Source organism: Bos taurus, chromosome 12, assembly GCF_002263795.3.
Source record: "Bos taurus isolate L1 Dominette 01449 registration number 42190680 breed Hereford chromosome 12, ARS-UCD2.0, whole genome shotgun sequence".
Lineage (NCBI taxonomy): Eukaryota > Metazoa > Chordata > Mammalia > Artiodactyla > Bovidae > Bos > Bos taurus.
In genome coordinates this window covers 35,882,868-35,909,977 of record NC_037339.1, presented here as the reverse complement: position 1 = coordinate 35,909,977, position 27,110 = coordinate 35,882,868, and the positions used below count along the sequence as shown (strand labels likewise).

Genomic DNA, 27,110 nt, shown 5'->3' with positions numbered 1-27,110 from the left:
CCATAGTGGCTTCATCAGCTTATATTCCTGCCAATAGTGCCCAAGGGTTTCCTTTTCTCCACATCCTCATCAATGCTTCTCTCTAGTGTTTTTGACAATAACAATTCCAACCAGTGTGAGGTGCTATCTCCTTGTGTTTTTGATTTTATTTCCCTGATGACTAGTGAGGTTGAGCATCTTTTCATGACTATCTGTATTGTCTGATTTGGAAAAATGTCTATTTAGGTCCTCTGTCCATTTTTTAAAATATTGTATTTATTTTTGGGTCTTTGTTACTGTGTGAGGGCTTTCTCTAGCTGTGGTGAGCTGGGGCTGCTCTTCTTTGTGTTGCGTGGGCTTATTATAGCTTCTTTGTTGCAGAGCACAGGCTCTGAGCTCACCAACTTCAGTAGTTGTGGCACATGGGCTCAGCAGTTGTGGCTCAAAGGCTTTAGAGCACAGGCTCCATGGCATGTGAGATCTTCCCAGACTAGGGCTCGAACCCTTGTCCCCTGCATTGACAGGCGAATTCTTAGCCACTGGATCACCAGGGAAGTCCCCTCTACCTTTTCAATCGAGTTTTTGTTGTTGTTGAGTTACATGAGTTCTTTATGTATTTTGGATATTAGCCCCTTATCAGATACATGATTTGCAAATATTTCTCCCAATTACCTTTTCATTTTGTTGATGATTTCATTTGCTGTGCAGAAACTTTTAAGTTTGATTTAGTCCCACTTACCTATTTTTAGTTTTGTTGTCATTTCTTTTGGTGTCAATTCCAAAAAAGATATCATCAAAACCGATGTCAAGGCACTTACCATCTATGTTTACTTCTACAAGTTTTATAGTTTCAAGTCTTATGCTCATTTCGCATTGATTTTTGTATGTGGTGTAAGGTAGGGGCCCAGATGTATTTTTTTGAATGTGGCTGGCTGTTTTTCCCAACACCATTTATTGAAGAGACTATCCTTTCTCCATTGTTTATTTTTGGGTCCCTTGTCATAAATTAATTGACTTTAAATGCACAGATTTATTGGGGCCTCTCTGTTCTGTTCCATTGACTTGTGTGTCTGTTTTGATACCTAGTTTTAAGAATTTGACACGAAAAACATTTAAGCCATAACATATGTAGACATAAATTTGACCAGAAAGGTTGTTATACTTTATTTCAATTAAGAATTATTTCAAGAATACATTTACAACAGTGATTTTTCATAGGTACAAATGATGCAAAATGTACACCTGGCCCCAGAAACAGATGAAGATGATCTTTATTCTGGCTATAATGACTACAATCCAACCTATGATACCGAGGTAAAAAAAAAAAAATTGTTTCATTGGTTTTTACTTTGGTCTTTGCTAACCAGCTGGTTTGTGAAAATTTTGGATTTGATGGTTCTGCTATATAATGCTTTAGATTAAGTTAAGTTGATTAAAAGCCTAGAAAAGTACTATTACTAAAGACTGTACTAACTTCTACCAATAGTAATAATCGCAGCAGAAGGGAAAAGCATAGAGATGTGAAAAAATGTTATGGAAAAGAATTCGGATCAATTATATTTTTGTATTCTTTTGCATTAGTTATCTGAATATGTATGTTAAAAGACTTAGATCCCTTGAGGTGCCTAAAATCGGTTTTTTTAATGCCCTAAATTTGAAATGTCATGTAGAGTTATTTTTCTTCTTTGAATTGAATTATACAAGTATTTTATAGAAAAACTAGAGAATAAAAGAAAAAATTAAAATCATAGAAACTGTTACCACCCAGAGATAAACATCAACTAAGTTACAGTGCTTAATGCTAAATGTTTCCCTATGCAGAAATATATGTGTGTGTGTGTATATATATGTACACTGTATGTCTATATGTTTTTGGAGACAATGGTATCATACTGTGTGTACTGTTTTGTAACCTGCTTTTTTCCTTTTATGAATGTTAACTTATGTCAACAAGCCTATATCTGCTTAATTAGTAGTATAGTAATTGTAGGATGAAATTGTTATTAAGACAATTATTTGATTATTTTAAATCTGTTTACATTGTGAGAGTTACAGTTTCCAAATTGTAAAAGACAAAAACCAAAAGAAGCTGCTTTATAAATTTACCTTGAATTAGTGTGTGAAACAATTTAAGGATGAAGGATGTGAGCATTAAATTTTCTTGCTAGTATGTGAGAATCAAATATTAGCATTCAGAGGACTTTAATTTAGGAACTTACATTCTATTCTCGAGTTTCACATGGCTTTCAGTCATTTTTGAAGTTTTTTCCTCTGGAGAAGAATGATGGTTTGTGAATTTGAGACTTAGAAAGCAAGAAGAGAAAATAGAAACTATTCATTTACTCTGTATGAAATAAAAATCTAGGAGATACTATTTATCATAGAAAATTTGAAAAATACAGAAGATTGGGGAAAAAAATAAAATGACAAATACTGTTACCTGGTGATGACCTGTACTATAGCAGGTCATAGCACCCATGTTTTGCTGTATTCCTTGTCTTTTTATATAGATAGGTGTGTCCCTCCCTATATATTTAATACAAACATCTGTATACAGGGATATGATTATACAGACTAATTTTTAAAAATATGTATTAAAACATGGGCATTTTCCTAAGTTAGTGTTAATTATGAAAGCCATTGAATCTTTCCCTTTCTCCCAGTTATAAAAGTTACATGTATAAAAAATACATATGCCCATTGTTGGAAAACAAAATTGTCCATAATCCCACCACTCAGAAATAACTACTGCTAATGTTTTGTTTGTCTTTCCTTCATGCATATACATAGAATTTTCTTTTAGAATGTTTGGAATTGAACTGACAGTTACTTTTCTGTTTGCTTATCTATTTTTGGCCATGTCATAAACAATATCTCATGATACTAAAAGTTTAAATATAGTTTTAATGGCTGCATAATACTGACTATATACAATTGATTACTTTCTGACTATAGGATAGTTATTTATAGTTTTCTGCCCCTATTAATAACAACAACACAATGAACAATTTTATGCATAAGTAATTTTTTACCTTGTGATCAAACATTTCTTGGGTAGAGTCCCACAAGTGCAAAAATGATCATCATAATCGTTTTTAATAATATCAGATAAACTGCCTAACTCTTCAGGTCATTACAATGTGGTTTCATTATCTATTAGTAACTTGAAGCAAATATTCAGAATATCATACACAAAAGTAAATTACACAGAAAAATAAAAATTTGGTTTATTCATGGTTTCCTTTTAATTAATTGGAATAAGTTAATATATAATTGAATTACTTGAAACAGTTGCTAAGGTGTTCATAGATCATGCAAATTGTTAATCAAATCATGAACAAAGGAAAAGAAATGACAAAAGTTGTGTTAGTTTGGTATTTGTAATTAGAGAATTTGTTGATAGGTTTTAGTTTATCATTTAGTTAGACTTTTTTGAGTTGATTAATTGAATTTTACTAATAATTTGGAATATTAGACTTCTTTTTCCTAAAAGGTGTGCCCAGGGGGCCCTTGGCTTACACTCATATGAAAGTTGCCTGGTTTCTATGGCTGAGTGAGATTTGTGTACTTCATTTTTTTTTTTCTTTTGAAGGGACTCAGCCATACATATACATGTATCCATTCTCCCCCCTCAACCCACCTCCCATCCAGGCTGCCACATAACATTGAGCAGAGTTCCATGTGCTACACAGTAGGGCCTTGTTGGTAATACATTTTAAATATAGCAGTGTTGTACTTACTTCATTTTATGTAGTTGATATGGAAGGTTATAAAGATTATTTGAAGTAAAACTAAAAAATGCTTGTACATAATCATGTTTAAAGTACGTTGTATTTTGTTCATGTGTAAAGTACATCCAGGTAATAAAAACACATTGTCTCCAGGGTTTTAAAAAGCTAATTGATACTGACTATTTTTTTTTTTTAAGTGTATTGTTTGTTTTTTAGTAATCGGCAAGTATATTTCTGTGGGAAGTAGACTGGAGTGAGTCAGAGGCGAGTGTGAGAAGTGTGCACTGATGTTTATAGAGGGCTGGACCCAGAGCTTGTGGTGGTGAAGGAGCTAGAGGCAAAGACTGGTTATGCTGACAGTTGGAAAATAGCATTTTGTCCAGGAAACCTGGGAGCCCTGGTAACTTGCCCCTGACTAATGTGACTTTCCTCAGGTTCCTGAGGGAGAACGTGAGCACCGGTCAGGAATCAGCAAAGCACAGTAACGTTTTATGTCAGCTGAGCCTTTGGTTCCAAAGCATGACAGGTTGGACTCAGTGGAGCCTCAGCTGGCTCCAGTCTGAGTCTCAGACTTTACCTCTCCCTGAGATGAAAAACCATTTTCACTTGGGAGATGAGACAAGAGAGTTTGCCCAATTTCTGGGAGAGGATGCAGCTTTTTCTGTCCTCAGCTTCTCAGGTAAGGCTAGTAGCCACAGCCCAGGATATGGAAGAAGAGAGGAGGGAGAAAGGACGGAGGGGGTGATTCTCTGTTCTTGCTGCTCCACTGACTTGGAAGAGAGAGACAAGAAAGACTTGATCTTGGGACCAGGCACGCTGACAGTACCCATTGAACCAGTAGCCAGTTGTGTCCTTGAACTTGACTAGATTGTCAGTGCTCCTCTCCCCAAGGGAGAGAGGGCTTTTGGTATTTCGTGTCCTGTAAAGGGGAAGTTGAGGACAGGAGTCCGTGAGCCCTACGTGGACGTCAGCAGATGTAGAAAGATGGATCCTAGAGGACCCTAAACACCAAACAGTAGTGGTTAAACATTTTTAAAAATTTGTCACCTCACATTGAATGTTAAATTTGCCATTTTGTTTTAGGAATTGGAGAATGACACAGCCTTTCAGCAAGCTGTGAGAACTAGTCATGGCAGAAGACCTCCAGTAAGTGAATTTTTTTTATTATGGTTAAAAAAACAACTAACAAAGCTTACCCTGTTGATTGTTTTTAAACGTACACATTGGGAGTGCTAAATTAATTCCCATTGTTGTGAAACAGACCCCTAGAACTTTCCATTTTCCCAAACTGAGGCTCTATCCTCACTGAACAACAACATCCTCCAGCTGCTGGCCCCACCCTTCTACTCTCTATCTCTAAGTATTTGCCTGTTCTAGGTGCCTCACGTAAGTGGAATCTAACAGTTATTTCACTCAGCATAACGTCTTCAAGGTTCATCCATGGTGTAGCAGGTGTCCGGGTTTCCTTCCTTTCTCAGGCTTAATGACATTTCATTGTCTGGATGGACCACATCTTGTTCTGCACATACTTGGGTTGCTTCCACCTGTTGGCTGTTGTGAGCAGCACTGCCGTGAACTTGGGGACACAAATATCCTGAGGCCCTGTTTTCGAGGTGTATATCTGAAAGTGGGGTTGCTGGATTGTATGGTAGTTCCGCCAGCAGTGCACACAGGCTCCAGTTCCTCTACCCCTCACTAACACTTGTTATTTTCTGTTTTTTGATAGTCACAGTTTTAATGGGTATGAGATGTTTCTCATTGTGGTCTTGATTTGCATTTCTCCGATTATTAGTGATGTTATCTTTTCATATACTTTTTGGTCATTTGTGTATGATCTTTGAAGAAATGTCTGTTCAAGTATTTTGCCCTTTTTTAAGCTGGGTTATTTAATGTTTTGTTGTTGAGTTGTAGGAGTTCTTTATTGGATATATGCTTTGCAGATATTTTCTCCCATTCTGTAGGTGGCTGTTTTTTATTCTGTTGATTGGATCCTCTGACCCACAAAAGGCTTTATGTTTGATGTGCTCCCATTTGTCTGTTTTTGCTTAAGTTGCCTGTGCTTTTTGATGTCATATCCAAGAAATCATTGCTAAGTCCAATGCCATGAAATTTTCCTCTGTTTTTTTTCTAGCAGTTTTATAGTCTTTTAGGTTTTAGGTCTTATGTTTGGGCCTTTAATCTACTTTGAGTTCATTTTTGAATGTTCTGTAAGATTAAGGGTCCAATTTCATTGTTTTGCATGAGGATATCCAGTATTCTCAGTGCCATTCAGGAGACTGACCTTCCCCCTTGTGTGGTCTTGACACCCTTGTTGAAAGTCATTCCTTCCGTTGGTTTCTTATGCAAGCACCACATTGTTTCCAGTGCAGTAGCGTTGTAATATGTTTTGAAATCAGCAGATAGGAGTCCCCCAACTTAGATCTTTTTCAAAATTTTTCGGCTCTCCAGGGTCTCTTAAGATTCCAAATGAGTTTTAGGTTGGATTTTCCCATTTCTTAAAAAAAAAAAAAATGACATTGGGATTTTGGTAGAGATTGCATTGAATCTGTGCGTTGCTTTGAGTAATATAGATATCTTTTTTTAAGTAATTTATTTATATTTGGCCGTGCTGGGTCTTTGTTGCTGCACATGCACTTTCTCTAGTTGCAGTGTGTGGGCTTCTCGTTGTGGTGGCTTCTCTTATGGACTGTGGGCTCTAGGGTATGTGGGCTGCAGTAGTTGTGGCTCATGGGCTTAGTTGCCCTGAGGCATGTGGGTTCTTCCCTGACCAAGGATCGAACCCGTGTCCCCAATTCTTTTTTTTTTTTTAATCCAGAATATATTTTGAAAACTTTTACACTGATAGCAAAGCCAGGCAAAGACACTACAAGAAAATTACAAATATCCTTTTTGAATACTGACCTAGAAACCCTGAACAAAATATAAGCAAACCAAAGCAGTATATTATAAGGGTTATACACTATGACCAAGTGGGATTTATTCCTGGAACTTGAGAATGGATCAACAGACAAAAATTAATCAATGTGATATGTCACCTTAATAGAATGAAGGGGAAAAAAGCCCAAATCATCTCAATTGATGCAATAAAAGAACTTGACAAAATTCCACATCCTTTCACAATAAAAACACGTAATGAACTAGAAATAGAAGGAAACTCACCATGATAAATAAGAAAACCCCACTGCTAACAACATATTTGGTGGTAAAAGACCAAAAGCTTTTCCCCTAGAATTAGGAATAATGCCCACTTTTGCCACTTCCAATCAATTATAGGGTGGGTGTAGTCTTAACCACTGGACCACCAGGGAAGTTCAATATAGATATCTTAACAATATAAAGTTTTATAGCCTTGAATACAGGATGCCTTTCCATTTATTTCTTTTTCAGTTTCTTATAGCAATGTTTTATAGTTTACAGTATATCTAGTAAGTTAATTTCAAAGAATTTTTATGCTCTTGAGAATATAAATATTATTTATGTAAGACACTGGGATATGTTTAACCAAAACATTATTTTTAAAAAATTTGTCTTTCTAATTTTTAATGTTATGTAAATATTGATCTTTGAAAACACTGGGGGTTAAGTTGCAAATTACACCTCCCTTGGATTAATGACCGTCCACTAATTAATCCTCCACCAGTATATACATGGCTAAAGTGATTGTTTTCAGTGTTATTAGTAAAGTTTTTATATGTCACACAGAAAATAGACTTCTGCCTTCCACAGTGCGTGAACTCTACCGAGTGTCTTTTGTAGTTGAAAATAAACAAGGTTGGCACTAGGTAAAGTGAGAAGTACAGAAAGTTCTATGCCTAGTATTCTGCCCACCCATGGCTCCAGAGCAGTGGTTCTCAGTGCTCACTCGCCCACCTGCCCTGGCACATGTTTGCCTGGAGATATTTTTAGTTCTCATAACTTGGACCAGTGCCTAGCATCTCAGAGGCAGCAGGCCACCCCACAGTAAGTTACCTAAAAGAGGTCAGCAGTGCCAGGTCGACAGGCTGTTAGGGAGTGAATCCCCTGCTGTAGTTGGCGTGTCCTCCCACCTGGCCTCCCTCACTCTGTCAGGGCCTCTTCCCTCCCACCATACTTAACTGTTCTGCAATAATGAAAGGTCTGCATTAAACCACTTCCAGTGGGAAGGACCTTGCCTGTCATATTTGTGGGGTTCCCTCCTCAAAGTTAGAGAGCACAGCAGTCCACAGGACTGTCCTCACTTCTAATTCCAGCTGCAGGCACCTTCAGCATCTGTAATTTTCTGAAAAGGCTCAAAGAACTCACTGAAAGCTATTATACTTAACGGTTTATTTCAGGAGAAGGATACAGGTTAAATCTGCTGAGAGAAGAGAGACCTGGGGCAGAGTCTGGGAGGTCAGACATGGGGGGTCTGGTTGCCCTTTCCCTGTGGAGCCCTGGGTGGCTTTAACCCCCCCGACCCCTCTGTGTGGTGACGGTACTTGTAGAGCCGGCAAGGAGGCCCTCCCATGACTCTGATGTCCAAGGTGTTAATGGGGCTCCATCACACACTGTCCTTGTGGCTGCCCATTAGTCTCTAGCCCCTCGTGGAGGTTCAAGCTAATATATCTGGGAGTTAGACTGTCTGGTGGCCAAAGCCCCCCAGGGAAACAGGGATGTATCAGGCAGGACATTACAGGGGCATACAGATCACCCCCCTGTAGTGAAGGGCAAAGCCAGTACTCTCTTTGGGTAAAGTCAGTTCTTGACTACACATTCCATAAGCTGTATTTGAATTTTAAGGTTACCTTCATTATGGAAAGGAAAACTAGATTAAGTTCTTGCACTTGGCTAATGACAAGACTGTAACCTTTTAGAAGAGGTAAACTGTCTTATTTATTGATCTTTTCTTTGTTTGCTGTGGGTACTCCACAGATCTTTATATCACAACTTAGTGAATAAGTGAAAGCCTTCAGTTTAGTGATTTGGTATATCAACAAGTCACTATATATGATAGTGATTTGGTGTATCAACAAATCACTATATATGATAATGTCTCCAAGCTGGCCCTTCATTGATGTTTAGAAATGACTTCAGAGACCCTCATGTTATAGAAAGGAAACAAGGCTGGGAGTAGAGGTCTCACAGTTACCTGTAACCAGGACAGAGAGTAGGTCGCCACCCCTTTGAATGATATTGTCATCACACCCTATTTACTGTATTAAATGGGAAAAAACTGTGCAACTTTTATAGGAGAGGCACTGGGCAAAGAGTAAAGTGGACACAAATAGAAATTACAAGGCATATTGTAATTTGTGTTGTAAAAAGAGTATAAATTGCTCTGGGACCACAAAGATAAGTTCTTTATTCCTAGTTGGGACAGTCAGGAGATAAATGTACAGTTGAATATTTAAGGATGTGTGCAGTTAAGATCAGCCTTGAGGTATGTGAGGAAAGGCTTTGTGGGTGAGGGTGCGGGGTGAGTAAGGAGCAAGGAGACACAGAATCTAGTCTTTCTAAGAGATCAGTCCAGTGCCAAGAGTAAAAACTGGAAGAACAGATCTAGTCATTAGTGAGTGATTAAACAGAAAAATAGTCTCTTTCCTTCAGTTTGTTCTCACAGAAAAGTTTTGCTGGGACCCACATCCTTCCTTTTCATGTTTTTCCAAGACCTGTTATCTGTCAGTTTGGTCAAGTTTGTTAATGATTTTGTTCAAATGTTCAGTATTTTTATTGATTTGGGGGGGGTACGTGGGAATTGAAGTTCTATTATTATCAATGAGAAAAATAGATCATACACTATGATAGTGAATTTCTTTGTTTAGGTTTTTGTTTTATATATTTTTATGTTGTCTTTTATTGTTATGAAATGTCCTTCTAGCTAGTAGTGCTTTGTGTCTGTTTCGTCAGTTGTTCGTACATTGCTGTAGCTCCCCAGGTGCTCTTTTGTCTAGTGTTTGCATTGTATGTCGTCCCCATTTTTTCACTTCCAGCTTTCTCAGATCTGTGTATTTGAGATATATTTCTTAGAGAAATATTTTTTATTAGCAACATGAATAGAATTCTGTTTTTTTAATATTGTCAGATAATCTTATTCTTTTAGTGAAGTATTTCATCTACTTACATTTAGTGAAATTGGTTTCATTTGTTGCCTTAGTATTTGCTTTGTTTTTTCCTTCCTTATGTTTTATTTCTCTCCATTCTTACCTTTTTTTGTTTGATTTTTATGACATTTCTCCCTCTGTTATCTTGGGAGTTTACATTCCTTGACCATTCTTTTAGTGTTTTTGTAAAGATTACAGTACTCATCTTTTAACTTATCAAAGTCTAGTATAATTTAATATTTTACTACTTTCTGGACAATGCCAAATTTTTACATAATTTTCAGTTCTAGGATTTCCACTAATCCATTTTCCGTAGTTTTCAGTTCTGTACTGAAATTGTCAATCTTGTCTTTTGATTCACTGAACATGTTGAGCATGCTGGTCAGAGCCTGTGTTTGATATTTCTTTCCATCATATGATTCCCCTTCTGCATGTCTTTCCATTTTGTTTCTCTTGGATTTTGATTAGGGACTCTTGCTCCTATGTGTTTGGTTGTTTTAGACTGAATGCCAGACATTGTAAGTGAGATATTTTAGAGATAATTTAAAGCATGTGTCTGTGCTGTCTGGAATGATAACCACTAGCCATGTTGTGGCTATTTATATCTAAATCATTAAAAAGTAAGTAAAAATTTAAAATCCAGATGTTACTGCCTGAGCCACATTTCAGATGCTCAACAGCCTTATCTGGGCAGGTGTCTTTTATTGGAGAGAATTTACTTTTGTGTATGGCTGCAGAGATGCTTGGAACACTGAATCACCTCAACCCAGTTGAATGTGAAATGTTTCTAAATTGGGCTCAGGTCTTACACAGGCTGATTGACCTTCCAGTCTGAGTAAAGCCTTATGAGGTTACAGTTTAAAGTTTGGAGGAGTCCCAGGGCTGCCCCCTCAGCAGACCCCCTCTAGGGTTTGTCTGTTCAGCCCAGTGCATCTGTGAAAAGCTCCGTGATCAACTATGACTACAATTTTGTGATCAACATGCTTTGTATCTTTATTTCAGAGATGAGAACATTTATATTCAGAGAGGTAAAGTAAACACAGCAAGTAGAGGGAGAGCTGAGATTCAAACCCAGGGTCCCTGACTCCAGATCCAGTGTCTGTTGTTAGACCCAGTGTCTGGTGGTAATAATCATGCAGAATTAATGGTAGGTGTGTCCATTGGAGACTCCTGTATCCCACTGACCCACAGGTCACTCTAAAGTCCCTTTTCTCCTTTCAGATGAGTTCCAAAATAGACCTTCTCAATACTTAAAATACTCCAGCTCCTTAATATTTAGAATAATTTAAAAGAAATTATTCTAAATGTTATGTAAATATTTCCCTACTGATAAGTCTGTATTTTCCATTTCTTTTCCAGTTTTCTATTATATAACTTGATCTGAATTCTATTAACTATTTTTTTTTTTCCTCCCCAAGATAACTGCTAAAATACCAAGCACAGCAGTTTCTAGACCTGTAGCTACTGGATATGGGGTATGTTTTCTTAAGCTGAAGATATGAAGATACATTTTCTCATATATAAGTTCACTTTAGGCAGTTTTAAATAAGTCTGGCTACCTTTCAGCTCATGATCCAGGTGTATTTTCCATTTTGAATAGTGATGAATATTATAAATTGTTGATAAATAACTTTGGATATTCTAGTAATTTTGATTGTAAATAAAACAAAATGTTTTGCTATCTTTTCCTGTCTGTAAACATTGTGTTTGTTGATTGACCTTTCATTTTCTATATCATATAACCAAGTGTCATGTGTATTACATTTGTGTATTTTGTGTGAAGTTAGTCTTATATAAATGTAATGTTTATAATTTCTAAAAATTTACTAAGTAATACATGAAAAAATAAAATTGAAGAAAAATTTCAGAGGCATATATAATTGGGTCTTGCTTTTATTTGAGATCTTTGGAGGAAAGATGCTATATAAAAATCCATAAAATCTTTTGAATCTGGCCCAAATTACAAATAGTTTGGATGTTTTCACTTTTGCTAAATAGTAGAGAAATGGGAGGAAAATGAAGGAATGAGATGAAATAGCATTTCCTAGTCTTTCTGATAATATTTCTTAGGGGTCGTAAAGATGGCTTCAGAACCTAGAGTCCTGGGCACTGGCCTTCCAGTTGTCCCCTTCCTGTGGACAGAGAGAGTGGCCTTAACGTTGTATAACAGTGTATTGTGTGAAACATCCATTTATTAATCAGTCAGAGCAGGTATCACTCATGAATTTGGTTTTGGTGATGTTTCTGAACAGGAGTTAGCGAGCTTTTCTGTGAAGAGCCCGGGAGGTTTAGGCTCTGGGAGACCCAGTTGTGCATCTGTGGAAAGGTAGCCAGAGACAGCATGTAGACGAAGGGAGTGTGGCTCTGTCCCATATAAGGGCCGAGGGATGTAGTTTGCTGATGCCTGTCTTAGAGTTTTATTGTTTGATCCTATATCCTTGGGAGATAAAAGGTTTACTTGCCAGTAGAATGAAGGAAAGAAAGTTATAAAGAAACTTTTATAGCTTGGTTTATAAAATTAAGTGTAGAAGTTTTTCGGAATCATTTTAACTTAGTTTTTTGTTCACTAGTCCAAGACCTCCCTGGCGTCGTCAATGGGAAGACCGATGACAGGGGCTATTCAGGTATCCCCATGTGTGGGTTTGCATCTTGGGCCTTTCTTGTGATTTAGAATATTATTACCAAAGTTTTTTTTTTTTAAGATATTACTTACATAGTGACCCTGATTCTTTAAACTGTGAGCTAATATTTGAACTGCTTGAAATCTTTGGTGGCAGTCTCTGGATTTATCACTATTTACTCAGGTCTCAAGTGAAATCCCACAGGGAAATGGACATAGGCCTTCTAGTTTGTCTGTAGGATGGACTCTGGGACCCGGTTCTCCTGCGCTGTCATTTCCAGTGGCTTCTATGGTTTCTCCCATAGGCCTACAGGAGACCAGCCCAAAGTAGGGAGTAGCCAGCTACTAAGCTATATAAGGTACTACTGAAAACCCAAAAGAGTGTTTTTCTTTTCAAACTGGGAGTAAGTCCAGTTCGACTGAAGAATTGAAATTTTATAGGACAAAGGAAAAGTTCAGACAGGTTGACACGTGAGGAGGCAGAAGTGAGGAACAGTAGGGAGGGATTATAAACCTCTGTTCAAGACTGGGGTTTTATTAAGATGTGTATCATGTGCAGAACTGTAAATAAGAGGTAGATCATATGTAAGAACACTTTTTAAATGATTCTTGTTCTCCTAAGGATGGAGTTACTAGACCCATGACAGCAGTGAGAGCCGCTGGCTTTACCAAGGGAGCTTTGAGAGGTTTGTTACATTATTTCAGCTATTAATTTTTTTTCAAATCTTTTAATTTTTAAACTGTTTTTGTATGTTTAAATATATTATCATTTTAAATAAAACTTAACATGTCATTGATTATTTTAGGATTAGAGTCAGGAAAAGGGTGGTGGGAGTGTTCTGCATCTCGGTTGAGGTGTAGTCACACTGCATGTCATGTCAGATCATGCCACGCTGCGCACTGAAAATTTGTCTGTGAGTTAGAGCTAAAGAATCAAAAGTGAAAATAGTATTTAAATAGATGATAAGTTAAATAATAGTTTTAAAATAAAACTTCTGTGACAAAATTAATGTTTATGATACCAATAATGAAAATTAAAAAGCCAATACCAGGTTATTAATCCCATGATTGACAGTTAAGAATTCATAACAGAGATAGATTACTGTGGGGAGAAATAAGTACTGAGTATGTATTTTTGTTTTTACATGGTAATGCAGTTTTATTTACATGGTTTTATGTATGTTAAAAATCTTACCAGTTACTCAATATAAAGAATACTCATATAAGCATAAAAAAGGTCCATTCCATTTAATAAATAGGTGAATTAGCATGCGCAGGATTTCACATTTCCTCTGATTGTGTGGATGCACACTGAATGTGACCTCTTGACTGCTGTGTCCCAGGCTCTGCGTTTGACCCTCTTGGACAGTCGTGGGGCCCGGCACCACCCCTGGAGGCCAGGAATGAAGACAGGTATGCAAGTCCTGTGCTTCTTTGCTATGGTGGTTGCATGTCTTCTTTGCAAAACTTCTTTGAGAAGTTTTTACTTCTCAACTACATAATCCTTACGTATTTTGAAAGTTTGTGTCAGCAGAATAGTAATCAAAGCATTGTCCTAGCGTCTAGGAAGAGACTCACGTCTAAGAAAGGCAGCCCCATGAATCTGTGCAGTTTTACTGGAGCACATTGAAGGCATGTCTCATTTTTATGGGTGCCAGTATTGATTCTCTTGAAGGCCAAATGTGGTTGTGTGTGTAATAGATATTCTTATTTTAAAAGCATACTTCAAAGAAAAAAAAATTAAGAAAATATATGTTTGTTATATTGATATTGAGAAATTTAATTTTTTATAGTATTAGTTTCATGCTAGTAGAGAGTAGCTAAAAGCTACGGCGTAAATTCAGCTGTGTAGCATGTACTGATACCTGAGCACTGTGAATCTATACATTTTTCAAATAACAGCAGCCAACGCTCACAGTGTGCTCACTCTTGGCTTTTCTCAAGGACTTCCTGTCCTCATGATTCCAAGAGGGTCATGGGAGTCTGGAACCTTCATGTAGTCGTTCACACCTAGACTCAGAAGATGCCCAGTCTCAGGTCCCCTTTGAGAAGCAAAGGCTTTTCTGGGAGACATCTGCCCGGGGCAGATTGTCTTTGTTTCTCATTGGCCAGAATCTCAGCACAGGTATCTGATGGAACCAGATGATTGGCTGGGGAAGGAGACGCTTCTGTAGCCTGGCTTCAGAACACAGGGTGGCGGGCGAGTGCCTGTGGGGGTGTCCCACAGGGTCTGCACACAGGGTTCATTCTCCTGGTGTCTGGTGGGGATGGGGCAGTTACTGCCACTGTCTTCATGCAGTTCTCTTACAGATTTTTAGCTTTTAATTTTTATATTGACATTTTAGGCTTAAAAGTAACACTCTGTAAGCACTGTTTAAAGACATTTATTAGAATGTTTCAGACAACTTGAAAATAGAATTCTGTACTTAAATTCTGAACTTTCTAACTTTTACAAAGCCACCATCTATTGTATTCATTTACTCAGAATTTTGCAGATCTCTATAAATAAATTTGTTGCCTTAATCCCAGGTTTTACTGAAGAATATGATTTTATAGACCTAATTTGTTCCTGTATTCTTTTTAAAAGTCTGTTTGAAGAGAATTAGGAGAATTGATGTTTATTCTGATGTATTTGTAGTAGAAGTTTGTTTAGGCAGTGATGTACATACAGAGTGTTGTGGTACTTTGTTGGAAGAAAGTGGTAATGAAACAACAGGCTGGTTTAAAATGTGATTGGTTTGGGGATACTTCGTGTGCTACTGATGGAGTCAAGATTTTTTAAACTTCTTTACCTTGTTAGAAGTCTCTGTGGGGAGTTCTCTGTTGTGGTCCAGTGATTAGGACTCTGGGCTTTTATTAACGTAGTCTGGGTTCCATCCTTGGTTATCCCACAAGCCGTGCTCCTTGGCCAAAAAAAACCCAACTCTGGTATCTATTTGGTAGTAAATCATAATAATTTTTCTCTCTTTTATGGGGGCTTCAGTTATTCCACCATTGATAAAATTTTCATTTGCCATAGGATCCACTTCCCTTCAGGAATGGTATTAACAATATAATAACATGGGCCCTAGAGTTACCTTCAGAGAAGGCAATGGCACCCCACTCCAGTACTTTTGCCTGGAAAATCCCATGGACGGAGGAGCCTGGTGGGCTACAGTCCATAGGGTTGCGAAGAGTCAGACACGACTGAGTGACTTCACTTTCAACTTTTCACTTTCATGCATTGGAGAAGGAAATGGCAACTCACTCCAGTGTTCTTGCCTGGAGAATCCCAGGGACGGCGGAGCCTGGTGGGCTGCCGTCTATGGGGTCACACAGAGTCAGACACGACTGACGTGACTTAGCAGCAGCAGAGTTACCTTATTTGTGTTCAAACCTTGGCTCTGTAACTTACCAGCTGTATGATCTCAGGCGTAATACTTAGCTTTCTTTCTTTCTTTTTTTGGGCCTCCCCACACCACTTGTGGGATCTCAGTTCCCCAACCAGAGATTGAACCTGAGCCTCCTGCAATGGAAGCATGCAGAGTCCTAACCACTGGACTGCCAGTACTTAACTTTGTAAACCTCAGTTTCCCTGTCAGTTAAATGAAATAACGATAGTACTTGTATGAAATATTTTTTTGAAGATTAAGTGACATAATTAGGGTAAAGCATTTAGCTCAAAATTAAATTACCCTTATGCTGAAAAAACATTAGCTATTATTTACTATTATTATGAATATATACTGTAGTTATTAAAAAGAGTGATACATTTACTGTTCATTGCCATTTATGTATTTGTCTTATCTGTGACCTACTTTTAAAGTTAATGAGCATATGATGGACTATGTTAAAAGTAAGTTAAATTTCATATATATTATTAGTGGTTGAATGATTCAGAATATGCTTGGTTTTTTCTTTAACAGTCCAGAAGAAAAGATCAGACAATTAGAGAAGAAAGTAAATGAGTTGGTAGAAGAAAGCTGTATTGCTAACAGTTGTGGAGACTTAAAATTGGTAAGTCCATAAACTGGTTAAGATTCAAGATCATGAAGTGTGTGAGTATGTGTCTACTTTTGTGTATGCACCCATACATGCACACATCTAGATAAATATTTTCATTTTGCTGTGGACTGGCCTTGGAGTTTTCACTGAAATAATTATTTTGAGAGCCTACAGTTTTAACTCTGCTTCATAAACTCTGATGTCAAAACAGTTGGCTGATTTTGTAATTTTTCTCATTGGTCATTTAAGGAGGGGAGAAAATTCAGTATCAGTTGACTAAATTTTTCAGCCTGGTGGATTACTGGATTGATGCACAGCCTGCTAAAGGCAGAGCTACTGTGATCCATAAAAAAAGTACTTAGGGCTTTTTTTCTTATTTAAGCCTCACTGCCCTAAAATATTTTGTCATAAGTAAAACTGAAAACTCATGGTTTGCTTTTTGGGAATCCAACTCTTTTTTTTTTAATTAATTTTTTTTCTCTTAGGTGCTTTGTTCACATTACTTTGATCATCACACCACATAGATACAGTTTCTGTGACTTAATTATCAGATTAAGGCATTAATGGGACTGGTCAGTCTCTCCGTGGAAATCAGTTAAAGGTTCTTAATGTTCTGAGTAAGATCTTAGTGAAACTGAGGATCTGTTGTCCTATTAGGTAGCAGTTATCTGTGGCTTATCTGTACTTTGAGCATCCAAGAAACCAAACAAACTCACCTAAATTCCTGTCTCATGAGATTGAATTAAAACACCAAAGATTCAGAAGCTGAAAGGAAAAAAGAAGTAGAGGGGCATGCAGTGAAAGTTTTAGTTGCTCAGTCATGTCGGATTCTTTGCGACCCCATGGACTGTAGCCTGCCAGGCTCCTCTATCCATGGAATTCTCCAGGCAAGAATACTGAAGTGGGTTGCCATTTCCTCCTCCAGGGGATCCTCCCAACCCAGGGATTGAACTCAGGTCTCCTGCATTGTAGGCAGATTCTTTATTGGCTGGGCCACCAGGGAAGCCCTAACGCTGGTAGGTCAGACATGTAGGTAGGCATGGTCAGACCTAAAAGTGGTAGGAGGAGAGGTGATGAGAAACTCAGTGTGGGCAGGTATGCTCCAGGTATTAGTCCCCACCCTGTGCTTCCCCTTCTTTCCCAGAGAAGACACATGGACTTGCCATGAGGGATGAGAGCTCACGGTTAGACAGGAGGGGAGTTTATGGGAGGAACGCTCAGAGCACCCAGGAAGTAAGGGTAATGCAGCTACAGGCGCCTCTGATGCACCAAGAGCTATGTGAGTTTGTGAAGGAGTTGACACCATGTACACTTGGTTTCAGGCCTTGGAAAAGGCAAAAGATGCAGGCAGAAAGGAGAGAGTCCTGGTGAGGCAACGAGAACAAGTTACAAGGCCAGAGAACATCAACTTGGATTTAACTTACTCAGTAAGTACAAAGTGCCTGTTGAATATGGTTATCTTGGTGAGAATTTATAGATTCCAGAAGTCTTTTTTCTTTGTTGTTTTATCTTGTTCCTTAAGCTTTACTGGACTTAAGGTGCCCAGAATTAGGTTAATAATGCTCTTCAGTTAATGGGACCACTCTCATCTTTGGTCTGTATAGTGATCTTCTTTAATTTGGTCATTTTTAATACTGTAGTAAATACTAGTAAACCTTCCAGCTAAGGACTCTTGAAGATTACTAATATTTGGGCTCTATTCAGTGTGCTTACTTTGACAAGATTCCTTTTGTTTTGTTTTGAGGTATAATTGTGATTCAATGCTCTGTTAATTTCAGGTATTCAACTTGATATTTGTATATATTATGAAATGATCACCACAATAAGTCTAGTGAACATCCGTCAACAACATAGTTAGATAATAAGATTTGAACGTGGACTTTTTGGTCTATGTCTTAGAGAGCTTCAAACTAGATTAATAAGACAGTGTTCTGTGAGGATAGTAGGGAAAAAAAAAAACAAAACAGCTAGTTTCTAGCAAAATTTATTCAATTCTGAAAAGACACTTCTTTCATATATATATACTGATGTTTAAAAGGTTGTATTTTCAGTAGGAGAAGTCTTCATATGCTAAACAACTGGAAAAAAGGACATTGAAACTTGGAGGAAGAAGAATTTAGATGCTTACTATTTATAGTTAATATTTTTAGATTCCATGGAATCTTTAGATTTGGGAATAATTTACAATTATCATCTTTTTCCTCTAGGAACATACTTTACTATAGCTCAATTATTTAAATTATAAATTTGCATATAGAGCAGCAATACTCTACAAATCAAGGTTTAAGATATTTCCACATAATGTTTATGTTTTCAAAGAGAATTTGATCCACTATCTTCTTTACTCTTTTTATTACCAGCAATACTAACAATACACATAGACTCTTTGTGGGTCTTCCTGAGATTAAAGGATAGCAAATCCTTTGACTAGAAAGAATACATGGAAAATTAGGTGGAATTTAGAGGATAGCTCCACCTGTCCTAATGTTCTGGTTCATGTTGGAACGCAAGATACTGTCTGTGAATTCATTTCTTAATGGTTTGGGAGTCTTGATAGAGGCAACTAACATTATTATAGTATTTTAATCTCTAGAAAGATAGGCAAAAGGGACCTAAGATGATCATTGTATGTTTCTTTGCAATATTTTTTCCTTAGGTTCTTTTCAACTTGGCCAGTCAGTATTCAGCTAATGAGATGTATGCTGAAGCACTAAACACATATCAAGTTATAGTGAAAAATAAGATGTTTAGCAATGCAGGTAGGTGTGTGTAGTTAGTTTTTCTGATAAGTATAGTTCTTTTGTAGTGTTAATTTACAGTTTCCTCAGTTATGAAATGATCTGTGCTCTAAGCAAGTTAAATTTATGATGGTGTCCTGCTTAAAGGATATGAAAATTCACACAAATACAAATGAAAAAATATAGTTGGTATGAGACATATTGCCTAATAGTAAATGAAGACTGTGTTCTGTATCACAAGTAGAATTAGCCATAGCAACCCCATGGAACATGCTTTCCCTTGTAGAATTTATCCACAAGAGATTGTTGTTTATATTTAGCATTTATACTGTGTACTTTTTAGTCTCATAGAAAAAGTGAAAGAAATCAGATATTATATATTCATTAATATTTTTTTAAATTAGGACGGTTGAAAGTGAATATGGGAAATATTTATTTAAAGCAAAGAAATTATTCCAAAGCCATTAAATTCTACCGAATGGCCTTAGATCAAATTCCAAGTGTCCATAAAGAAATGAGGTAAGTTTGTAAAATTTGTCATTCTTCAGAAACAAAGTCACTCTTCTGACATGTTGCCAGTGGACTGAGTACTTTGTGGTATGTGTACATGAGAGGTGTTAGATCTTTCTTATAGCTGTAATATTTTGGTTTGACCCTTGCATGCATTTGTATGATGGAAGCTAAAGGTTAAAGGCATGATATGTGATCAGTTGGAATAAAACTAAGCTAATGGGCCTATATAGGAAATAACTCTCCAAGCCATTAGCACTGTAATGCAACTTACTGCCCACCACAAATCAGACAGCAGCTGTTTAGAACATAGCAGACTCCAGAGTGCGAGACTGGATACTTAATTCCTTATATTCTTACCGGAGCTCAAGAAGGAAATAGTGAAGGAAGGGTTACTGTTGACTCTTAGAAGAGGTGGGCAGGGAATGTGCTGGGGTATTTCCTATTATAATATTTTAAGAGCAGAAACAGTAAGTTATCTTAGTCTGGTAATAACTAGGGGAACATAAGTTTCTAGGATATTTACTGTTCATAATTTCTCCTGGGCACAGTGCAGTTTCCTTGAGAAAGTTAATTTATTTGTAAATGCCACTTTTTGCAAACATTTGCTTTTGAATTATGCAATATATCTCACTATCATCTGCAGTTATCTAACTTATAGAACATAGTGCCCTTCAGGTACTTTTAACCCAGGTGAGACCAAAAATTTAAACATTTTAGAAAAAGATAGTATTATATGGTATAATCCACAGTCAAGAGGTAGTATGGTAATTCAGTTCAGTCGCTCAGTCGTGTCCGACTCTTTGCAACCCCATGAACCACAGCACACCAGGCCTCCCTGTCTATCACCAACTCCCGAAGTCCACCCAAACCCATGTCCATTGAGTCGGAGATGCCATCCAACCATCTCATTCTCTGTCATCCCCTTCTCCTCCTGACTTCAATCTTTCCCAGCATCAGGGTCTTTTCCAATGAGTCAGCTCTTCGCATCAGGTGGCCAAAATATTGGAGTTTCAGCTTCAACATCAGTCCTTCCAATGAACACCCAGGACTGATCTCCTTTAGGATGGACTGGTTGGATCTCCTTGTAGTCCAAGGGATTCTCCAACACCACAGTTCAAAAGCATCAATTCTTCGGCGCTCAGCTTTCTTTATAGTCCAACTCTCACATCCGTACATGACCACTGGAAAAACCATAGCCTTGACTAGATGGACCTTTGTTGACAAAGTAATGTCTCTGCTTTTTAATATGCTGTCTAGGTTGGTCATAACTTTCCTTCCAAGGAGTAAGCGTCTTTTAACTTCATGGTTGCAATGACCATCTGCAGTGATTTTGGAGCCCCCAAAAATAAAGTCAGCCACTGTTTCCCCATCTATTTGCCATGAAGTGATGGGACTGGACGCCATGATCTTAGTTTTCTGATTATTGAGCTTTAAGCCAACTTTTTCACTCTCCTCTTTTGCTTTCATCAAGAGGCTTTTTAGTTCCTCTTCACTTTCTGCCATAAGGGTGGTGTCATCTGCATATCTGAGGTTATTGATATTTCTTAAGTTGCAGGAATAATTACTGAGAACAGGAATTCTCAGGAAAGGTCAGAAAAGGCTTAGTGAAGGAGGTACACTTGAGTTGGTTACTGAAGTGAAGCAGAGATGGCATTCCAGACAAAAGGACACTGAGAAAAGGCTGGGAAACACCATAGTCTGATGGTCAGAGAATTATGAATAAAGGGATTTAGTTGAAATGGGATTATATTAAGGAGTGGTTGGAAATAAGGTAGAATCAGTTCAGTTCAGTTCAATTCAGTCGCTCAGTCGTGTCCGACTCTGCCACCCCATGAATCGCAGCACGCCAGGCCTCCCTGTCCATCACCAACTCCCAGAGTTCACTCAGATTCACGTCCATCGAGTCAGTGATGCCATCCAGCCATCTCATCCTCTGTCATCCCCTTCTCTTCCTGCCCCCAATCCCTCCCAGCATCAGAGTCTTTTCCAATGAGTCAACTCTTCGCATGAGGTGGCCAAAGTACTGGAGTTTCAGCTTCAGCATCATTCCCTCCAAAGAAATCCCAGGGCTGATCTCCTTCAGAATGGACTGGTTGGATCTCCTTGCAGTCCAAGGGACTCTCAAGAGTCTTCTCCAACACCACAGTTCAAAAGCATCAATTCTTCGGCGCTCAGCCTTCTTCACAGTCCAACTCTCACATCCATACATGACCACAGGAAAGACCATAGCCTTGACTAGATGGACTTTTGTTGGCAAAGTAATGTCTCTGCTTTTGAATATGCTATCTAGATTAGTCATAACTTTCCTTTCAAGGAGTAAGCGAGTTTTAATTTCATGGCTGCAGTCACCATCTGCAGTGATTTTGGAGCCCAGAAAAATAAAGTCTGACACTGTTTCCACTGTTTCCCCATCTGTTTCCCATGAAGTGATGGGACCAGATGCCATGATCTTCGTTTTCTGAATGTTGAGCTTTAAGCCAACTTTTTCACTCTCCACTTTCACTTTCATCAAGAGGCTTTTGAGTTCCTCTTCACTTTCTGCCATAAGGGTGGTGTCATCTGCATATCTGAGGTTATTGATCTTTCTCCTGGGGATCTTGATTCCAGCTTATGCTTCTTCCAGTCCAGCGTTTCTCATGATGTACTCTGCATATAAGTTAAATAAGCAGGGTGACAATATGCAGCCTTGACGTACTCCTTTTCCTGTTTGGAACCACTCTGGTGTTCCATGTTGCTTCCTGACCTGCATACAAATTTCTCAAGAGGCAGATCAGGTGGTCTGGTATTCCGATCTCTTTCAGAATTTTCCACAGTTTATTGTGATCCACACAGTCAAAGGCTTTGGCATAGTCAATAAAGCAGAAATAGATGTTTTTCTGGAACTCTCTCGCTTTTTCCATGATCCAGCGGATGTTGGCAATTTGATCTCTGGTTCCTCTGCCTTTTCTAAAACCAGCTTGAACATCAGGAAGTTCACGGTTCATGTATTGCTGAAGCCTGGCTTGGAGAATTTTGAGCATTACTTTACTAGCATGTGAGATGAGTGCAATTGTGCGGTAGTTTGAGCATTCTTTGGCATTGCCTTTCTTTGGGATTGGAGTGAAAACTGACCTTTTCCAGTCCTGTGGGCACTGCTGAGTTTTCCGGATTTGCTGGCATATTGAGTGCAGCACTTTCACAGCATCATCTTTCAGGATTTGAAATAGCTCAACTGGAATTCCATCACCTCCACTAGCTTTGTTCATAGTGATGCTTCCTAAGGCCCACTTGACTTCACATTCCAGGATGTCTGGCTCTAGGTCAGTGATCACACCATCGTGATTATCTGGGTCGTGAAGATCTTTTTTGTACAGTTCTTCTGTGTATTCTTGCCATCTCTTCTTAATATCTTCTGCTTCTGTTAGGTCCATACCATTTCTGTCCTTTATCGAGCCCATCTTGAATAGCTGTCATCAAATATAGACAGTGATCAGTGCTGAGGAAGATGCAGAGAAATGAGAGTCCTTATGCACTGGGGATATAAAATAGCACAGACACTTTGGAAAATAATGTTGTTTTTTTAAAAATTTAAATGCAAATTTACTATATGACCAATTCCACTGTTAGGTATATAACCAGGAGAAACGAAAACATATCGTCACAAAGGATTGTACATGAGTGTTTGTAGCAGAATTATTCATAATATCCAAAAAGTAGAAGCAGTCCAAGTATCTATCACATAGTCAATGGATGGAACCTGGTATAGCTGCACTGTAGAATACTATTCAGCAATGAAAAAGGAATGGCATCTTCTTACATGCTGAGATACGGAGGAACCTCAAAAATTATGCTAACTGAATGAAGGCACAGGGTATCACATGCTGTATAACTCCATTCACATGCAATGTCTAGAAAGGCAAGTCTAGTCCAGAGAGACAGAAAGGAAATCAGCGTTTGCCTGGGGCAGGAGGCTAGACTGAGGAGTGATTGCAGGTGGGCACAGGTGTTCTTTCCAGGGAAATGGAAATGACTTAGAGTGTGACTGTGGTTTCACAACTGTGTTAGTACAGCAATAGTTATTGAATCACATACTTAAAGCAAGTGAATTTTATAATGTGTAAAATAAACCTCAGTAAATCTTTAACAAAACAAGAAGTAACATGGCAAAGAAAAGGAGGAAATTATTTGTGGAATAACTTGATTGCCAGCTGGGGAGTTCAAACTTTTAAAAGGAGTCCATGTTTTTTTTCAGGATTAAAATTATGCAGAACATTGGAGTCACATTTATTAAAACTGGGCAGTATTCAGACGCCATCTCTTCTTTTGAGCACATCATGAGTATGGCTCCGAATCTGAAGGCAGGCTTCAATCTGATTCTTAGTTACTTTGCCATTGGAGATCGAGAAAAAATGAAGAAGTCATTCCAAAAACTGATTGCTGTTCCACTAGAAATTGATGAAGATGATAAATACATTTCGCCAAGTGTGAGTATGAAGAAGACTCTTACATAGCCAGCTCCTAATTAGCTGTGCTTCTCTGTCTCCAGAAGTGATGAAGTTGGGATGGATGACTCTTCAGTTTTCTGCCAGTCCTATATTAATGTGTTTTATCATTTTCATGTTATTTAGATTAGGTTGACAATGGAACTATTGAAATAGGGCTGGAGATTATGGTTTAAACAGACTGCACAATTTTACTCAAAAAACAAAATGGAGAATCTTGTGAAAAATTACCATTCCTTAATGTTATCTTATGTAAAGTCAAATCATGTGAAATTGTCCATGTTGATAGATCGTGATGGTATAGTAATGTTGATTTCATAAAAGGAACCTGGTAGATTTTCTTGGTGCATTACAAGGGAATGGCAGTGTGGTGGTTGGCCCCACTGCTCAATATTTATTCTCCTTGTCCTTTGTATTTAAAATAGCACTAATTACAACAGCCTGCTGTATAGGGTTGTGAGGATCGAATGAGGGAGTGCATGTGAAATGCTTAATCCTGGAACATAGTAAATGCTGGGTAGATGTTAAATATCATATATAACTTTCATATTGAGAAAAAATAATGTATGTAGTGAAAGAAATCATCCGTGTCTTCAATAGGAAGTAGAGGTCAATGTAGGGTCATACTAAGTTACTGATGTCATTAAAGCAATTACATGTGACTTAGGATTTCACCCGTTTGTACTGACAACCATGGCTTCCATATTCTTGGTCCTGTGCTTTCCAGCCTGACCTTGTGTCAGCTGCTAGAATCTGCATTAGTTCAGTGAAGAGTATGACAGGTCATCAGAAGAAAGAAAGAAAGTTCCGCTTCACACGAGGAAAACAGTTCAGAAAGACTACTCACTCTCCACTGTGTACAGTGGCCTAGTGCTGAGGCTGATTAGCCACTCAGTGCTCAGTGTTTACTTCTGATTCCCTCACTTTTCCCCCAGGATGACCCACATACTAATTTAGTGATTGAAGCTATAAAAAATGATCATCTGAGACAAATGGAACGTGAAAGGTAATATTTTGGGCACTTAATGATTAAATGTGGTCTTAACTTCTCTAAGAGACTTGAATGTGCATTCTGATTATTCCTTTCAAAACTTGTTGTGTTCCATATATTTCTAGAATAGTGCTGTTTAACCATTTCTGTCTTTACTGAATTCTGTTTTCTCCTTCAAAATAATCTTAGTCCTCATGTTAATCCCAGTTATTTTTACTCAGTTTCTGTTTCTCTGTAGTTTGCTTTCCCTCTGCATCTGGTGCAGTATTAGGACTTTGTTCATATTACCTTTGTTTAAACATATCTCTGTGTATTTTTATCCTGCCCAGTTAAATTGCAGCTCCCAAAGACAAAATTCTTTCGCTTTATATGTTTTCTTCCTTTCTCCAGTATGGTACCTAGTCTCTGTCAAGTATGGCTTGAACATTCTAATACTGAGTATTCATTGGGCATCTTAGGAATTATATCGTATGAGAGAGGGCTCAGTTTTTTTAAATCATGGTAAAATACATATAACGTAAAATTTATCTCAACCATGGTAGATAATTCTTCTTTTCAAAGATAGTGTTAAGTATTGGAACATTCACATTGATTTGTGACTGGTGTTCAGAAGCCTTCATCTTCCACACTGCAGCTCAGTACCCACTGCACCGCCCCCTCCAACTCCTGCCTACCCACCAGTCCCTGGCAGCCACCACTCTGCTGTCTGTTATATGAAATCCACTGCTCTGGGGACCTCATCTGAGTGGAATCACAGTATTTGTTCATTTGTGACTGGCTTTTCATCTGTGTTTAGCATGTGACAGGATTTCCTTCATTTTTAAGGCTGAATAATACTCCATTGTATGTATACATGCATGCTAAGTCGCTTTAGTAGTGTCTGACTGTATGTGACCGTCTTGACTGTAGCCCTCAAAGTTCTTCTGTCCATGGGGATTCTCCAGGCAAGAATACTGAAGTGGGTTGCCATGCCCTCCTCCAGGGGATCTTCCTGACCCAGGGATCTAACCCATGTCCCTTAGGTCTCCTGCGTTGGCAGGCAGGTTTTTTACCACTAGAGTCACTGGGGAAGCTCTGTGTATGGAGAGCCCTCAATCCTTAGAAGTTAGTTTAACAGTAAAAATTAAGCTTATCCTTCTGGAAAGATGGAGTAGATGTACTTTTCCATGTTAGTCCCACTAAGTACAAATAAAAACCCTGGGAATTGTATATAAAACAAAATGAGAAGAAATGTAGAGACAAGAGGGCAGATGAGCAAGGGCCCTGGTGACTTGAGGAGCAGCCTGGCAGTGATCCCCTCATGCTTCCCAGACTGGGAGCTGAAGAAATAGGGAGTCAGAAAGCCAGGGGCTGCAAAGGACAAGATGAGGGTCAGAGTAGGCCGTGGGGAATGTGGGCGTCTCCCTTTATCTGCAAGTGATGAGGTGATATCTCTTTTCTGCCTGCTGGAGTGATGTCAAGAAAGACAGCTAAAAACAGAAGATTTCAATAAAATTCAGTCTTTTTATTTTCTACCTATCAGTTTTTTTCCCCCAAATAAAATACAAAAGCATTTGCCTCTTTAAAATACATCACTTCCAAATCCTTAAAATCAAGGTGAAAGTAGTATTGAAGATCTTGAATGAACATTATTTTATTTTTAACTTTTTATTGAAACAGTTGATTTACTCTCTATATATTAATATATATATATACACTCCCTATTCCCCTTTGTTTTCTATGCCTGTGAGTCTGTTTTGTAAATAAGTTCATTTGTATCATTTTTTTAGATTCCACATATAAACAGCATATTTGACTTAGTATGATCATCTCTAGGTCCATCTGTGTTGCTGCACATGCCGTTATTCCATTCTTTTTTATGGCTGAGTAATATTCCATCATTATATATGTATATATATATATATACACACACACACACACACACACACACACACATATACACACCCCAAAAATGTCAAAATTTCTTTCTTTTCTTTTTTCTTTTTTTGGCTGTGCTGCAGCTTGCAGGAGGTCT

The 27,110-nt window shown here is 38.0% G+C and overlaps 1 protein-coding gene across 6 annotated transcripts in view; it reads left to right on the top strand.

Moving 5' to 3' along the window:
* Positions 1 to 27,110, top strand: part of IFT88 (intraflagellar transport 88) — a 61,282-nt gene that overhangs the window by 4,422 nt on the left and 29,750 nt on the right. For 3 of the 6 annotated variants that reach the window (XM_005213778.5, XM_059892031.1, XM_005213775.5), the window contains 12 exons: positions 1,198 to 1,293; positions 4,794 to 4,856; positions 11,188 to 11,244; positions 12,340 to 12,393; positions 13,012 to 13,075; positions 13,733 to 13,802; positions 16,295 to 16,385; positions 17,696 to 17,800; positions 19,030 to 19,132; positions 19,516 to 19,630; positions 23,856 to 24,087; positions 25,041 to 25,111. In XM_005213778.5, the coding sequence (XP_005213835.1) occupies positions 1,204 to 1,293; positions 4,794 to 4,856; positions 11,188 to 11,244; positions 12,340 to 12,393; positions 13,012 to 13,075; positions 13,733 to 13,802; positions 16,295 to 16,385; positions 17,696 to 17,800; positions 19,030 to 19,132; positions 19,516 to 19,630; positions 23,856 to 24,087; positions 25,041 to 25,111 (1,115 nt within the window). In that variant the 5' untranslated portion in view covers positions 1,198 to 1,203. Of the gene's footprint in view, positions 1 to 1,197; positions 1,294 to 4,793; positions 4,857 to 11,187; positions 11,245 to 12,339; positions 12,394 to 13,011; positions 13,076 to 13,732; positions 13,803 to 16,294; positions 16,386 to 17,695; positions 17,801 to 19,029; positions 19,133 to 19,515; positions 19,631 to 23,855; positions 24,088 to 25,040; positions 25,112 to 27,110 lie in introns of those variants that run through there. The other 3 variants (NM_001110786.3, XM_005213776.5, XM_005213777.5) reach the window with 3 other exon arrangements.